Source organism: Pithys albifrons, chromosome 10 (genome assembly GCF_047495875.1).
Source record: "Pithys albifrons albifrons isolate INPA30051 chromosome 10, PitAlb_v1, whole genome shotgun sequence".
Lineage (NCBI taxonomy): Eukaryota > Metazoa > Chordata > Aves > Passeriformes > Thamnophilidae > Pithys > Pithys albifrons.
Window position 1 is genome coordinate 29,598,365 of NC_092467.1, and position 16,879 is coordinate 29,615,243.

At 41.9% G+C, this 16,879-nt stretch overlaps 1 protein-coding gene across 15 annotated transcripts in view; it reads right to left on the reverse strand.

The window, feature by feature from the left end:
• Positions 1-16,879, reverse strand: part of DAB1 (DAB adaptor protein 1) — a 451,161-nt gene that overhangs the window by 55,124 nt on the left and 379,158 nt on the right. For all 15 annotated transcript variants that reach the window (XM_071565292.1, XM_071565294.1, XM_071565293.1 and 12 more), the window contains 2 exons: positions 8,157-8,296; positions 5,508-5,606 (listed from right to left, as the gene is read on the reverse strand). In XM_071565292.1, the coding sequence (XP_071421393.1) occupies positions 5,508-5,606; positions 8,157-8,296 (239 nt within the window). The remainder of the gene's footprint in view (positions 1-5,507; positions 5,607-8,156; positions 8,297-16,879) is intronic.

A 16,879-nucleotide genomic window follows, 5' to 3' on the forward strand; every position in this document is an offset into this window, starting at 1 on the left:
AAGATGCTCTCAAAGCACTGCACCTGAGATGAGCCAGCAGGAAGTCTGGGAAGTTTCAAAGACATGGAGGGGATAAAAGCCACCCCTGGGAGCCCCAGTCAGGGCCCATCAGCAGCTTCCTGGCCAGTCCCCCACTCTGCCAAACACAAAGTTCACTGAACTAATCCCACCATCTCTCCTGCTCACTGCAGAGTGAGTAGAGAGCAGAAGAAATTAAGTCCTTCTTTTCTTCCTATTTTTAAGTACTCAGAGATGCTCAGTGATAAAGACTTGACAGTTTGACATTTCATCTGCTCCAGCACATGTGCTTCAAGGAATAGCTACAGAGCCACAATCCTACCTCGATTTCTGGTCACAGACGCCAGAACCAACAGATTCCCAGTAAAGTCAAGAAGTACCTTTGGGACATTTTAAATGAAGTATCTTCTGCCAAAACTGAGAAATTTAATCTTGCTAAAATTTTCTTTCAGCCAAGTTTAGCTGTCCTGTTAACAATCTATCAGCATAATTAATGCCATCAAATGGGAGAAGAGCAGCAAACCCAGGGGTTATCAGCATAAGCCTGATAAAGTCTTGGAACATGGTGGAACAACTTTCAAAAATCTGTGTGTTATAAGGACAGGAGAGCTTAAAAGTTCAGGAAGATGGGCAAGATGTTGGCTCCTAAAACACTGGAATGTCTCAGAGTCGTAACATCCCACTAGAAGAGAACAACCTGAGGACAACAGGGTAATAACCACCCACCACACTTACTATTTCTTTGCATGTTGCTAAGACTTAAAAGTAGAAACATAATCACTAATTCTGTGGCAAGCATGAAAGGGAGAACTAATTTTTTTGTATGAAATGCTACAGGTAAGGTCTGGTCCCTCTTCCATGGAACAGGAAGGGGCTGTTTACCGAGTAACAGCATCTCAGGTAGGTAAACCTCAAAAATAATACAATAAAATCCTCATCAAAGGTAATGAAGGTTGGAGTAACAGATAACAGTAACAGAGAGTCAACATGGAATATTTGTATTTACACACACAGTTTTCCTTTCTGAGTTTCATCCTGACAGCCAAGAGAAAATGGCTACAGATTAAATAAATTCATAAAACTTGAGGAACACACTGCAACACTTCTCTGCAAAGCTGAAACCTCCTCAGATACTTACCCTTTTCCTAGAAATATTACAATCCCACAGGCTGTGCCCTGTAGTTTGATAAAGATATGGGTCAACATCTCTGAAAGACAAGCCAGTCCCACCAAAGTACAGAACAGGGAACACCAATGAAATTAATTTTTAGGGTGCTACACAGGACAAAACAGGAAAAACTTGGTGTGATGGCTGTGATCTTCACCAGCTGGGTTACAGTCCAACTGTTTGGGGTATTGCCCATAAATAAACAAGACACTGACCCCAATCTCCCTTGGTTTTTGGACAATGAAGGAATCTAGATGAATAACTAAGCCATCACGATACCTGATAGAGAGCTGTGTATTACAACATATTCTGTTAATTTGCATAGCCACAAACTGATACAAAATTTTACTTTAGCAGCAATAATTCTTTACTTAAAGCCAAACAGCAATTTTTTTTGCTTTTATCCTATTTCTTTTTCACCATGTCTAGGTTTTCCATTACAGTCAATAGGATTTTACAATTAGAACCAACAAGAGTTTAAAAGCACAGCTCGCTGCATGAATGTGGAGGGAAATGTTTCCCCCCAGCATTTTATAGAATTTAATTATTAGTTTCAAATACATTTTTTGGAAAGTAACTCACAGTAAACAAAGATTTATTGTCACATAAATAAACAATGAGACAATTAGAGGCTGTTGGTGGAGCCCCCATTAGTCACGCCCGTGTAATGGAGCATTACTGAGCTATCACAGGGAGATGGCCTGATGTGTGTGATTAACAAAATAACACTCATAAATAGCTAACCAGCAATGATGGGCACTGAAAAATTCTGCAGATCCTTCTATAATGCAGAGTTATGGCTTTTCTTGCTTCCCAAGGAAATCACCAACCACTAAGTTCCACCCCGGAAAGGAGAATATTAAATAATATATTGCAAATTATTTGCATTTTTGCCTTCTACGTGTTTTTGAAAATACACAAGAACTCTCATGAAATATGGCTAATGAAGAACATACTGCAGCATGAGATATAACCCAGATGGATATGACAGAATAAATGAAGAAAAATTATTTTCATGTAATATGCAGCCATGAAATCTCTCAAGTGGCACTGGGCAGAAAAGTCCAGGTTTAGTGGCAATTATGGTCGATTTTTTATGTTAGGAAAATAAAATATATATTTCCCTCATGTGAGGTATGTACTTGGCAAACATATTCTGGAGAAAGCAAATGGGATGGATGGAAAACATGTGACAGTAAAAAAAAAAAGGTGTATTTTTCAGAATAATAGGGTCAAACCCCATGTGTAATGACAACTTTGGCACACAGACAACAGGACTAATTTGTTAGTCAAATTAAATACAATTTTGGGTTATAAGCTCATGTTGGGACTGCAACAGCAGAACAATTTGGGGTGCTCTGCCCACATGAGGAGGCTCCTGCAGCTGGTGAGGGAGCCCTGCTGAGCTGGGCCTTGCTGTCATCTTCTAAATACACCCAAGTGTTATGAAGGGACCTATTCACTGTAATCCATGGCATGGAATGACAGAAGAGAAGAAAGAATTGTTATTATTTTTATTGCAGTATATTGTATTGTAAACTCACTGCAAATCCTTCCTGCATTTTTCTTGTGAGATAAATTCTTTCCAAATGATAGTCCACCTTCAACTTAGTCTCCTTCATGGATAAATTTACTCAAAGGGCAGAATTCCTGATGGCTGGAATAATAGCCTTATTAAAATCAATATTTTTTGATGAATATTAGGGCTGGAACATATTAAAGAGAGCTATAAAGTACAGGGGGGGAAAAAAAACCTGCTTATCATTTTGTGGAGTAACCCAACTACAGCCCTTCATCTGTAATGAATTATGGAGTAATTCCCCTAAATCATCTGTATGAATTCAGCTATGACACTGCCAATTTTTAAAAAAATTTGCTAGTTTTGAGCTACAAATTGATTTTTCATTGTGATAAATTAAAATCCAATGGCAGCCTACAAGATAACCCAGAATATTTTTTTCTCTTTTCTATCACACCAGGCTGCCACTGTGGCAGACGTGACAGCAATAGCCAATGGGGAAAGTTAAGAAAGGACACTCTAAAGAGGTAAAGAATCTTTTAAAATAAACAATAAATCAGCTCTGTGGCCTAAAATATCCTTCTGGGAATTCCAAAATTATGGAAATGTAAATAAGGGAAAAATTAATGTGGGGGACAGGGAGGGCTGTGAAATGAGGAAAATGCAATTGCAGGATTATCTGGTTGTTCCCTGCTCAGGGCCATTTTTTATTCTGTTGCATGAATGTAAATATCAGTCTCCAAACTTTACAAACTCTAAAGTTTCACATGGATATGAGAAGACAGGCTCGATGAGAGAGACTATGGAAAGGGTGTGAAACTTTGGGATGTGGACAGACCCAAGCCATGGAAAAAGCCAAAGGGCTGTGAAGAACCGGCAGAGGATTTGCTTCAAAACCTTGACATGGAGAGCACAATTCTCCTGCTTTCAATAAAAACTGATGTCAAAAGCTCCCCACGTGCCTTTCTCACTGTTCTGCTCCAAGAAGGACAACTCAATCCTCCTGTCCATCACTGCAGCAGCTCAGGGCAGACATTGGGAAGGTGGATTTAGAGGTTTCATTCTAAGCCTCAGTGAGTGAGTGACAGGTTTACTGTAAGGATGATACAGTTCTGTCAGATTTAGAGTACAGGGTGTCAGAGTTATGAAATGAAGGAGATTGTCCCCATGTCCCCACCTCAGCAGCTGCAGACAGAGAGTGTGCAGGATGCTGCAGGAAAGGCAACTGCAATAAAGCACACCTTGGTTTCTAAAACACATTCCCTTTTCCCTCTTTTTTTGCTCCATGCAGTGTTTGAGAAACATTCAGAGACGAGGGCAAAAGGAATAGTCTTTTCCTTTCTTCTCTTTTTATTTTTCCAAGAAAAGGTTTCATCTTAGCAAAGTAACTCTGGCCTGGGTGGGTGCAATTTGACAGCCCTGATTCTGACATTTCCTATTTTCTGAGCACAGACAATGTTCTCTGCAACACTGCTTTTGTTTGGATACTTTTCCACAGGCTGTACACAACACATCCCAAATGAGCTTTTCATTACCAACTACTCGTACTATGTATCAGTGAGCTCAATGACATTGATTTTCTAATAATATAAATTAACTGGCAAAGATAATTTCATCTATCATCAGTAGGGTTTTATTTCTGGCATCATGTTAAATAGTTAATCTGCCAAAAGATTAAATCAAGAGCTTTTTAAAATTCAAGGCAGAGCTTAAACTGCTGTAAAAATCTTCCTAATTATGATTAAAACAGTTTGTGTGTTGTTGCTTTATATCTAAGTAGTACAATGTTTTGCTTAGGTTTCTTCTTTTAGAGCAATTTAAAAAATCAAACAGGGTATTGCTGTGGCAAAAAACGTGTAAGACATGGAAATCTCTGCAATTTCCTTAACCAGATGCTTCCAGGGAAGGTGCTAATTGGCAGCTTCACACAGCAACCTCCAACTTTCCAGGGACTTTTACCTCCCATTCCATACAATATATGATTTTTCTACCACTGACAACACACGAGCTCTGATTCTGATGGTTACTGGCAATGCTGTTAATAGAATATATCACATCCTGGTGACTACAGCTGCATTCAAGTGGAATTATGGATCTGACAGAAATTCTTATGACTCTCCTGGGACACGCTGAGGACATTCCCAGGTAAGTGTGTGCTGCTCCCCAGCCTGCACTGCCCTTCCTTTCATCTGTCTCAGACATCAGTGGGGAAAATCAGCTTCACTCTCCTGGAGCTGCCCCAGCTCCCTGTTCCAGCTTGTTTGCATCCCCTCAGCTTGCCCTGCCACAAGGGCCCAGCCCAAGGCAATCCTCACCTCTGAGCTTCATCCCTTGTCATGAGCCCCTCAAAAGTCACCTGACCCACAGCATGGGGTGCAGCTGGACCAGGATGGATGAGAAAACCTCTATGAGCACAGATACCAGGCTGACCCATGGACAGCTCCAGTTCTCCGCCAGCACTGGGCTCTTCAAAGAAGCAACTTTTAGTCTGTTGAAGCAAAACAAATCCCTTTTTTGCCACTTTTGGACTCAGAGCTGTGAGCACAAGGAGCATTTGTGTACTCCAGTGAGTGGTTCTGCAGCAATATCCAGGACAAGGCTTTACAATAAACCATGTCCTTTGTGACACTCCACAAGTCACGTCATGCCTTGCTCTGAGAGATGAGAACCTTCTATCAACATTCTCAGCTGCTTCACATGTGTTTACACTGGTGAGACATCACAGCCCAGCCAGGAAATGCCTCTAAAGAAACATCCATGAAAAGATTCAATTCTGCTCCATCACATCATCATTTTACTTACCCCTGTCTTTTCATCAAAGATTTTGATTCCCCCAAAGGAAACTGTTAAGAAGACTTTTTGTTTATGTTCTCCTTTTGAACGAGCTGCAGCCACAATTCCCTACGGAAACAAAGAACAGTTTGGTTGGTTTCATGACTCTCCCAAGTGCCACAGCACAGCACTGATTTGCTTGTGGAGAATTCACCACTTTTCTAGGAAAAATTCAAGGCTCTCCAGGAACAGTCCTCCTCTCTTTACTTCTGGTTTCTGCTCTTTTTTCAAGGTACCACATCTCTTGATGCTACTCAGAGAGCATTCCAAATGTGCTCCCACTTCCAACCCCTGCACTAGATAATCCTCCATGAAATTTGTTTTCATGGAAGCTGAAGGTCATTTCTAGCACACTTTTCCCAGCTAGAAGCTGCTCTGTTCTCTTTTTTTAATTTATTTTTTTATTTTAAGGAAAAAAAACAACAATCAACAGAGGAAAGAAATTACCAACAAAGTTTAGCTTACTTCATGGGCAATATTTATTTGAAACAAGCAAGTTGAGGTTTTTTATAGAGGAAGAATATTCTTCTCAAAATGAAACTACACTCATGCTGTAAACTCAGATTTTTACTTTGTAAGTGAACTTGCTGATACCATCTCATGAATTATTATTCTCCCACAGCATAACTATAATAGTTCCTTCTGTTTCCACCTTCTCAGGACCAACAACACTGCACTAAGATCAAATGCAACCAACTGCACTCCTAAATAAATGAAAATATTTAGCCTTTATCTGGTTATCTGAAATGTCAGCATGTTTTAAGAACCACTAACATAAATTCTCAGACCTTCATGAGATGGTTGCTGCCATTACACACGTGTGATGTCAAAAGCCACCCCAAAACTTTAAAGGTGGCCATAAAACTCATGTTGTAGAACCCTGGGTGTCCATAGCCCATAATTTCATGCCACGCTGCCAAATAAAACATGATTTTTTATTGCTTCCTTCCCTTAATAGTTTCAGTCATTTCCCTGGCCTGTTTAGATCAGTATTTCCACCATGCAAACAGGTATCAGGCACCTGGGAGCTGTGGAAATGGCAATCCATGGAGGAGAGACACAAAAAGGCTTGTGCAACAGAACAACAGTACCACCTCTCCCAGATTGCTTCCAGAACTATGAAATGATGGGGAATATCCAGCACACACTTAAATCAGGCAAGAATATTATGGTAGATGTGACATATCAACACAGCACCTTTTACAGCAGATTAGTTCTTGCTTTCCATAAAACTGATTTGTAAATTATCTACCAAATCTTGCTTTTAGATTGTTGAACCATAAGAGGGATGTCACCCCCTGCTGTTTCTTAATGAATAACTTATTCCTTCCTGATCACTGGGACTGGAACCCTGCAGGCTGGTGGGGTACAAGATACCATGTAGGGATTTCTCCTGAAAAAATCAGCAAGAGAAATCCATCAGCTCTCTTGGCAGAGTGCTGGGGAGACAACTGGAAGAAAAAAAAAGGCAAAATCCTGCAGGGAGTTCACTCCTACTACCAGCTTGTAACCCTGCAATGCAGATGGGAAGTCAACAGACAACACTGTGCTGCAGGAAAACACAACCTATCCCTCCCTCCCAACAGCTCAAGCTCTTCCACATGTCCCAGGGTGAGGGAAAGGATGAGCTTTCATGCTCTTGGAGGGGTGTAAGAAAACACTCAGCCAGACAGTGATGTCTGTCCCCCCTCTGCCACTGGCGCTTTCAAACTCTGTCTGCTCTCCAAGTTCACAGTCCACCCATATCTGCCTTTGCTGCTTCCCCAAAATTCTGGGCACTCCTCTTTATCTTCTCATGCTCCATCCTCCCAGTGCATTGAGTGCCTCCTGATTTTGTAACCCATCAGTCCTGCCATTACAGGGGCAAGACATTGTCCTCCCAGTGAGGACACCAGTTAGAGAATCACCAAATCAATTGGGTTGGAAAAGACCTCCAAGATCATCAAGTCCAACCCTTGGTCCAACTCCACTCCCTTTACCAGATCATGGCACTCAGTGCCACGGCCAAGCTCAGTTGAAAAACCTTCAGGGATGGGGAATCCACCCCCTCTCTGGGCAGCCCATTCCAATGCCTGAGCACTCTCTCTGCAAAGAATTTTTTCCTGATCTCCAACTTCAATTTCCCCTGGCAGAGCTTGAGCCCATCGTGCCCCCTTGTCCTATTGCTGAGTGCCTGGGAGAAGAGACCAACCCCCATATCTGGCTACCTACACCCAGCACTGTTCCTAACCCCTTCCTGCCTGTCCCAACAGGAGGTGACAGCCACAGACAGGGCTGGAGTTCATTAGGAGTGTCACAGAAAATATTCTGATACACCATTTTTCTCCCCAGTGCTTTACTTCCCCTTCTGCATAATAAAATTATTCAATTTGCAGATGTGTTGTTTATAATTTGTGGACAAATTGCAGTGGTGTCAATCACGAATAACCACTGAACTCAGAGATAATGTATGAAAATTAAACCAGGATAAGCAATACCAGCCAGGAGTTCATGTAAAATTGACTGATTACAATACATAATTAACCAGACTGAGACTTGGTGTCACAAAAGGAGAATGAGTAGAAGTTCAAGCTGAAATTTGCTCCCCTTGACTTCATAATACTGAGAGTTTCACTGCACCTTGAGCTTCATCATGGAGTCCTGGCATAACTTGTCCCCTCGTGCTGCAGAAACCTCATCTATCCCAATCAGTTTGGCTTTGTATCGGACACCGTCGCCTTTAAACCTCTTTATCAAAGTGGCTTCGCTGCGATCCTGACCTGAAAAGACAAAAGGGAAACCAGGCAATTTATGTGAGTGCAAAGGAAAATAAAGGAATAGACACAATTAAGTGGCAAATTAAAACACCGAAACACGCAAACGTTTCAATAGAATTAGAAGGGAAAGTACTAGTTCAATAAAACCTTTTGGCCTTCCTGCCTCAAATGAATTCACAGGGGAATTGTTGCCATACAAAATCTTCAGCACGGAATTTGCACACAAATTAGGTTTGTAAGAGATAAACCTGAATCAGAGCTCATGGATCTGAAAACTTGTGATCTGTACGAGTTGTTTTAATCCCAATACACTTGAGAATTCTACACTTGGCAGACAAAACTCTTAACAGAAACATGCTACTGTTTCCTTGTATACTGACTTATCTAACCAGATCAACAATAGTGAGACTATTAACATTTCAAAGATGGAAAACCAAATTGTATTATTTGCCTACAGAATGTTACTGCTTTAAAACCCCCACAAGAAATGCTGTCTCCTTGTTCTTTTGTTTTGGCTTATAGAAATACACAGAAACAACATAAGAAACAAAGGCTGCTCTTGCAGGCTCACCCTGAGAAGCTTAAAAAATGCAAAAAATGTTTCTTATTACAAAAAGAATTGGAGGTAAGAGAGCACTGTGTGGGTAAGGTGAACTGTGCTGGGTTTCTTCTTATGGGGCTGTGTTTTGGATCTGTGCTGGAAACTGCTGTACAGGCTGCCCAGGGAACTGCTGGAGCCACCACTCCTGGAGGGATTTAGAAGACATGTGGATGTGGCACTTGGGGACATGGTTTAGTGGTGGGGGAATGGTTGGACTCAGTGACTTTACAGGTTTTCAACAACCCAAATGGTGGTTCTGTGGCTGGCTGTGCACTGGGTGGTGGTGAGCAAGTGTTTTTCACTGATATTACTTGCCTTTCCTGGGGTTTATTTCTCCTTCTTTTCCCACTATTTTCCATCTCAATACCAAAATAATATTAATTGCTGTTGTTATTAAACAGCTATTACACTATCTTACCTCAACCCCCAAGTTCTCACTTTCACCTTTTCCAATTCCCTTCCCCTCATTCTGCTGGGAGAGAACTGGGCTGTGCACTATTCAGTTCTCAGCTGGGCTTAAATCACCACACCACTAAATTATAACACTTAGAGTGGCCTGAACCACATGAGTGTGACACAACAGCAACAACAAAAGGCACATCTTTGTCAGGAAAACCTTCCCCCCCTTCCCCAAATATCTGCAGAGCAGTTTGTACCGTGTCTTAGCTGGAAGAAATATGTTAGTTAGGGAAACAGTCTTCCTAAAATTGATTAAAAATATATTTTGCAGCTGTCCGTGGAATTTCTTGCTAGGAGTTCAAAAACCAGCAGTGAGCTGTAAATAATTGCAGCCAAACAAACAACATCCAAAGCACAAAGGAGCAAACAAAACTCAGATCTCACAGAATTTGCAGTTTCTTAGACCCAACAGAGATTCCTCAAAGAAACCTTTGACTAAATATGGTCTGACATTGCTCAAATTTACACTATTACCACCTAAGAGCTCTAGTCAAGAGATTCTGCCCCATCCTTGCAGATAATGTAAAAGAAAAAGCCAAGAACCTCAGTCTGCTATAACTGAACCATAAGAATCCAGTCTTAGGCACCTACATTTGGGAATTCTGGCCCAAATTTTATCCAAAGCTCATTCCAATTTAAAAGGTCAGATCGAAGCACTGAAAAATTAATGACATCTGGTAGTGTGAAGCTGTTTTTTGAGAAGCAGAAGTGTAGAAGCTTTGAGGAAAAATGCTCATTTGTTTTGCATTTCTATTAAAAGTTCCTTCTTCAGCAGTGAACACTTGGGTCAACTTTGCTAATTTACTCACCTATCTATGAATAAACTTTAGGTTCAAAGCTATGGAACTGAAAGTTTTATGGTACATTATAATTATATATAACCAACAAATAAAGATATTCATTTGGTTCTCCTTGCCCCAGAGCAGAGCACTGTCCATGCTGTGAACTAATGATGGATTAAATGTATATTAAAAAATGTAGCTATTTTAAGCATTTTGAGATCTTCAAGCATGCTTGAGCTTGCAAATATTATTTGTTTTAAAGAAAAATATTAGCTCAGAGCAATGTTTTCTGCCTCACTTGTAGCTCCCTAAAAATAAGGGAGCTGGAAAGTGCTGCTGTGGTAGTTCAGCAGCCACCCAAGTGTTCTCATCCCTGCTCCCTCAAAAGAATTCAAAAGGGATGAAACCTCACACCTTTTACATTATTTTGTTTTAAAAATAATAATAAAAAAGAGGGAAATAAGACACAAGTGATGCATCAGACACTCTCAGCAGTGCTAATAACATTCCCCCAGGGAAACATCAGGGCAGATGTTGGCACCATCAGCTAAGAACAATGAAAAAGCATTTCCCACTTTCAGGCTCTGGAGCGGGGCAGGAGGGAAAACATCTGGAGACACAACAAAGTACAACAATAACTGTGGACTCTTCCATATGTCTTTTATACTTGCAAAGATATCCTGTTGATTTGCAATAAATACATCCAATTCCAACAGCTTCCTTACCAACAATTATGTCTTGCTTAGGGCCAAAGGCAGCTGTGAACTGACAGCACGAGCATGTAAGTGTTCAAGAGTGTTTTCTGGGTCCAAGTTGTGCCTGTGACCTTGAATTCATCAGTTATTTGAACATTTATACTTACTCCAACCTCTGCTCTGTGTTACTGCTCGTCACTAAATCCCTGACACAAACACAACTCCTGGCTGTGTTCCGCTTACGCACGAGTCCCATGTCAATTATGACCCAGATTAAGCAGGATAAAGTGCTTTTGGGATAAATGACTGGGAAAAATCATCAACCTGAAAATGATGTAGATATGGGAAACTGCAGGAGGAACTGCAAATTACTACAGAGTACAAACTCATCCGTAAAACCCCAGAGCATTTGCCCCGTGCAGCGCTCAGAGGATGCACACGCACACTGCCCTACATCCAACATCAGCCATCTGCAGCACTGCTCAGCACACACCCACATCTCCTCTCATCCATATTCACGGAATCATAGAATGGATTGGTTTGGAAAAGACCTCCGAGATCATCAAGTCCAACCCTTGGTCCAACTCCAGTCCCTTTACCAGATCATGGCACTCAGTGCCACGGCCAAGCTCAATTTAAAAACCTCCAGGGATGGGGAATCCACCCCCTCTCTGGGCAGCCCATTCCAATGCCTGAGCACTCTCTCTGCAAAGAATTTTTTTCTGATCTCCAACTTCAATTTCCCCTGGCAGAGCTTGAGCCCATCGTGCCCCCTTGTCCTATTGCTGAGTGCCTGGGAGAAGAGACCAACCCCCACCTGGCCAGAACTTCCCTTTGGGGAGTTCCAGACAGTGCTGAGGTCACCTCTGAGCCTCCTCTTCTCCAGGCTAAACACCCCCAGCTCCCTCAGCCTCTCCCCACAGCACTTGTGCTCCAGTCCCTTCTCCAGCCTCGTTGCTCTTCTCTGGCCCCGCTCCAGCCCCTCAATCTCTTTCCTGAACTGAGGGGCCCAGAACTGAACACAACACTCAAGGTGTGGCCTCCCCAACACAGAGTACAGGGGAAGGGTCACTGCCCTGGGCCTGCTGGCCACGCTATTTTCGATACAGGACAGGATTTGTAACATATTCTCAAATTTTGGTGCTGTAATTAGCACTGTAAAACCTTCTACCTGCTTGGGAAATGACACTGTCAGTCCGGAGGATTTTACGGCACCCACGAGGGGTGAGATTTATGTGGGGTGATACTTCATTTGCACACTGGACACTTTGGGGTCAAATAGTCCAGACTCTCACACACATTAGTAAAACAAAAAAGGTGTCTTTTTCAATGACAGTTCTTGAACAAGATTCTTTCTGTATTTGAAATTGCACAAGTAAGAGATACCTGAATTACAAGGCTGTAATTCTTCTTAAGCTTCGAAGGAGGTTGAGAATAGCTCTAAACCACTAAACCAGAGAGCTTTCCATGCCTGGAACCCACACAGGAAGGTGCCTCTTTGCTTTTAAGTAATAAACAGAGCCAGTCTTTGCTCCCTTCACAGCTTCCACCTCGGTCAGTCGTGCCCCACTGTCACCCCTGGCTCTCCTGTCACCACACTTGGCTCGGTCCCAGCCTGGGGGAAGGATTATCCCAGATACTATCTAGGATAGACATCCTAGTGCTGCACATCCTGCTGCAGATGAGTTTTATCTGAGTACTAAAGGGCCACATCTTGGGGTTAAATAACATCTCAAAGGTAGGAAGTGGGACAGTCACCAACCAACTGCGAAGATTTTATGGAAAGCTGAGGCCAGAGTCTACAGAAAAATTAGAAGCACATGTTTAATGACAACCATTTCTCTCCACACAACATTTCCTGAGATCTTATTTTATGATTTTTTTTGTACTAGTGAACAGTACAGGTGCTAAAACCACTCTGGGTGTGGAGATTATGCCCATCCCAGTTACCCACCATACCCTGACTGGTGGGAATCTACACTGTCTTCTTCCTCAGAGGACCAGCACCACTATGTTACCCTAAAATGATTCTAAATTAGATGTCTGTATTCAAACTTTTCAAGAGCAACAGATAATTGTGGTGGTACATCCCTCCCTGAACTTAAAACACTCATTCATGACACTGTTTTCCAATGGTTTGCCTTGAAATGCTTCCATAAATTGATTTTATAAGCAAAAAAAACCCCGAAGCATTTGTTTGCAACTCAACACAAGCAATTTATGATCCAAAATGGAACAAAACTATCAAAACTAAAAACTGTTTGATTGTCATGGCCCAAACCGTGAAAAAAATGCAGAAGCCAAAAACCCACTTAAAAGTTCACACAAATTCAGTTATGGAAGGGGATCACTTTTAATTAGAAAAATGTGTCACTCTTGACCCAGGCAAAGAAAAGTTTTGTTTGCAGTAAATAGACTTGTAATCCTCAGAGGCTCTTAAAATGCAAATGTAAGAGTAATTATTACATTTATATCCACTTCTGTAGATGTCACCACACACCCTTAAGCCATGTGTGTTCCAGCTGGACCCCCTGCTCCTGCATGAGTAGGACAACATGACCTTTGCTGCCGAGTTGTGACATTGCACTTGGACTTCCATGGTCTTTTAAGAGAACAATAAATTCCCAGAGCTGAGTGATGGAATGTGCTTCTGAGCTCACATCTAAAGCAGAGATATCAGCATGACCAGAGCTCAGGCACTTTATCCATCTCCCTAAAGCTACGGTAGAAGTAATAAACAAGGTTTGCAATGCAGTCAATCACTTTGATTCAAGGCAATACACCTTAATTAAAGCAAGATTCCCTCAGGCAGGCACAGACAGCCCCGAACCCAAACTCTCCATACTCAACTACAAATCCAGTCAGCCCCAAGGGCCAGCCAGAATTCGCGAACGCAGATTTGGGCAGGGCTCTCCCCACGTGCCCTTCCAGCCTGAGCAGTGGATGTTATAGGTGAGGCTCAGCCTGCGCAGAACTGGCCCCACCGTTTCAGTCCTAAGGTCCATTTGCCACGGCCGAGCGAGCTTGGACAGTGACAGGGAAGTCCTCAGGACTGTCACAGCACCCGGTACTAACCGGGGCTGACCCTGCTGAGCATCCGAGATGTGATGGGATGAGATGGCAGGGAGGCTTTAACTGCCAGGGGACAGTCCCCACTGAGACTCGAACTCACGACTTTGGGATTGAGAGTCCAGAGTGCTCTCCTTTGCACCACAGAACTGCCCCTAAGAGGGAGATAAGCTGTTGTGGAAGATCCAGGCCAGAGCAGCCCAAGCTGAGTGCCAGAGGCAGATGCTCCCGGGGCTGTACCCAGCAGCTCCTTGGGAAGCTGTGCCCAAGGTGGTACCACACCCTGCCTTTGACTGCAAGGGGCAGAGCTGGGTTTGCATCAGGTTATCTGGCTCCCCACAATGCTCTCCATCCTGCAGCTCACTCAAGGTCTGCTCACCAGGCACTGTGTATTTTAGTGTTTCAAGAAGACTTACCCTCCCTCTTGGTACGAGTCAAGGATTACACTTGATTTCCGCTCTTAGCCCAACAGAACCCTGAGCTAACACTGTATTAATATGCTAACATTTAGAGCAAATGCTGTTCATCCGCCCAGGGGATCTGTAAGTGAGTGTATTTCATAAACAGAAAAAGGAAATAAAGCAAAGCATCGCAGCAATGAGAACACTGTTGCTCTTTCTGTCCTCCTAACACACTAAACATTCTTCACAGCACCCGCTAATCTAAACCAATAACCCTGGAAATGGCTATATCCTTTATTTAAATGTGTGAAGCCCTCAGGGCATAATCTAAATTTCTTGATTTTACGACTGTAAAATATATAATGATATTATCACCAAAGTCAATAACATGCTCCTGGCAATCAATTCGCTGAAGAACGACACAGCACTGTCTTTTTTCTTCTTTTCTAACTAATAAACTGTCAAAGTCGTATCCATTCAAATTATGTGCACATTCAAATTATAAACCTGAAATAACACCTCCTTCTATATCACAGGGCTGAAAAACAATCTCATACACACTTATAAGCAGTCTACACCTTCCTGGGGACAATTAGCATTTTTATAGGTTTTTATAGCACCAATGCAGCAGAAAATACAAAACACTGTGGTGCAGAATGACCTCTAAGATGCCACACAGACTGGAGACTACTAAATTAATTGCTAAGTGAAAGGTATTTCCCATTTTCTGTGCATTTAGATGCACCTATGTACATAAATATGCATAATTTTATGTATTTGCACACAGAGATACACACACGGTGCACAGGTTCATTTGGTATCAATTATCTGAAGAAAACTCACGTAATTTTAATCAGCTATGGATTTCCATAAAAAAAACACACCCAAGCACATCAGCAGGTGTGAAAGAGAAAATACTCATATGTAATTATACATACATTTATTTCAGTACAGCACAAACTAAATAGCAATTCATGAAGGAAATATGATTATTCTTCCTGATGGCACATTTTTTTTCTCACTGACTTCACAGAACCTCAAGTCCAATACAAAGGGCTCAAAACTCCCCATCACACAAAGGGATGGACGTGATACCATGACCACAGCACCTCAGGAATGCAAATCTTTCCTCATAGACATAAAAGAGTGTATCATGCTTATTTTATGTTTTAAAACCAAGAAAGCCCCACAAGTTCTAGGATTGTCCTGCTATCTGTTAATCTAATTTTTGAAATTTTCTACTGGAAATACAAAAGTTGGAGTTGCCAGGTCATGTATTTGTCACTGCCTTTGGGAGCACAACTACTCAAACCTCCTGTGTGGCACTCACAGATCTGCCACAGAAAAATCTTTTTTCTTTTTTAAGGTAACACTTTAGAAAAGAAACCACATCATACCAATGTGTGTGCCCAAAATTTAACTTCTGCTGTCATCACTAGCAAATCTCTTCCTCTTACAGTATTTCTCAAATTAATTCCTTGCAATTATACATTTTCAACCTTTTTTTTTAATTCAACAGGAGAAATACATGAAGGTTTAATTTCAAGATCTACATTCATCTCAACTGACCAGTCACAGCAAGATCTGCTCACAACACCAACCACAACTGCCTTTTAAATGAAGACAATGGATTTTGCACTTTGTTTCATTGATAAAGACTAATCCCCAGCAACTGAAAAAACCTACTGATGGAGTGAAATACAACCTGTTTATAGGGTTGCAACCTTAAAAAGCATGTTAAAGTTTCATAAGGAATAAGTACCTCTTTTCTATATAGGTCCTTGATTACAATATATGGGGGCTATGACTTAAATGCAAACTTCTTTCAAGGTGTTCTGGAGTGCTTTTAGCTTACCCAGCTATGGGGAATTTGCTTCAGGGTCAACACATGAACCCTGTTGGGATCTACTGTACTTACAAAGAGACAATGTCAAGTACAAAAAACCAAAGCAAACTCTCTTCTAAACCTCCCCCTCCAAGAATTCCACTTCCTCCCAGGAGCTGCCCTTGCCCAGGAGTGCCATCAGGAGGCACAAGAGCCTCCCAGCACAAGGAAGAAGAACCACCTTCCCCCCATCCTGCTCCTGCTTCGGTCCTCTTGGTCCTTCAACTCAGAATAAGGTGAAATGCCCCATTTTGACAGCAATGCAAACATTTATCTTGGATGCAGAGACCAGAAACACTTTTTCAGAAAATTATAGGCCACTTGAGGAGGGGACACCCAAACCAATCTGAAGGCTCAATGAACTTCTATTATGGTTTAATTTAAAAACATTCCCTACAATTTTAAGCACAGATAAAGGCTCTCCAGGAAAACTCAATGGCCATTCAGACTATCATCTCAGCAGCACTCCCCAATTGTTCAGCACTGCTGTTCACAAAACCTCCAGCTGAGAGATTTGATGGCTTCTGGCATTATTAGCCTGTGAGTTACTGCCCTCCGAGGCACCTACACATCCTCACTCTTAAAACCAAGTTTTCTCTCTAAGTAAGTAAGATGTTCCCACATTATTTGCTGTCTTTGATCAGAGATTTATAAGCAGAGATGTCACTCAATAGGTGACAGCAACTTGCCAAAT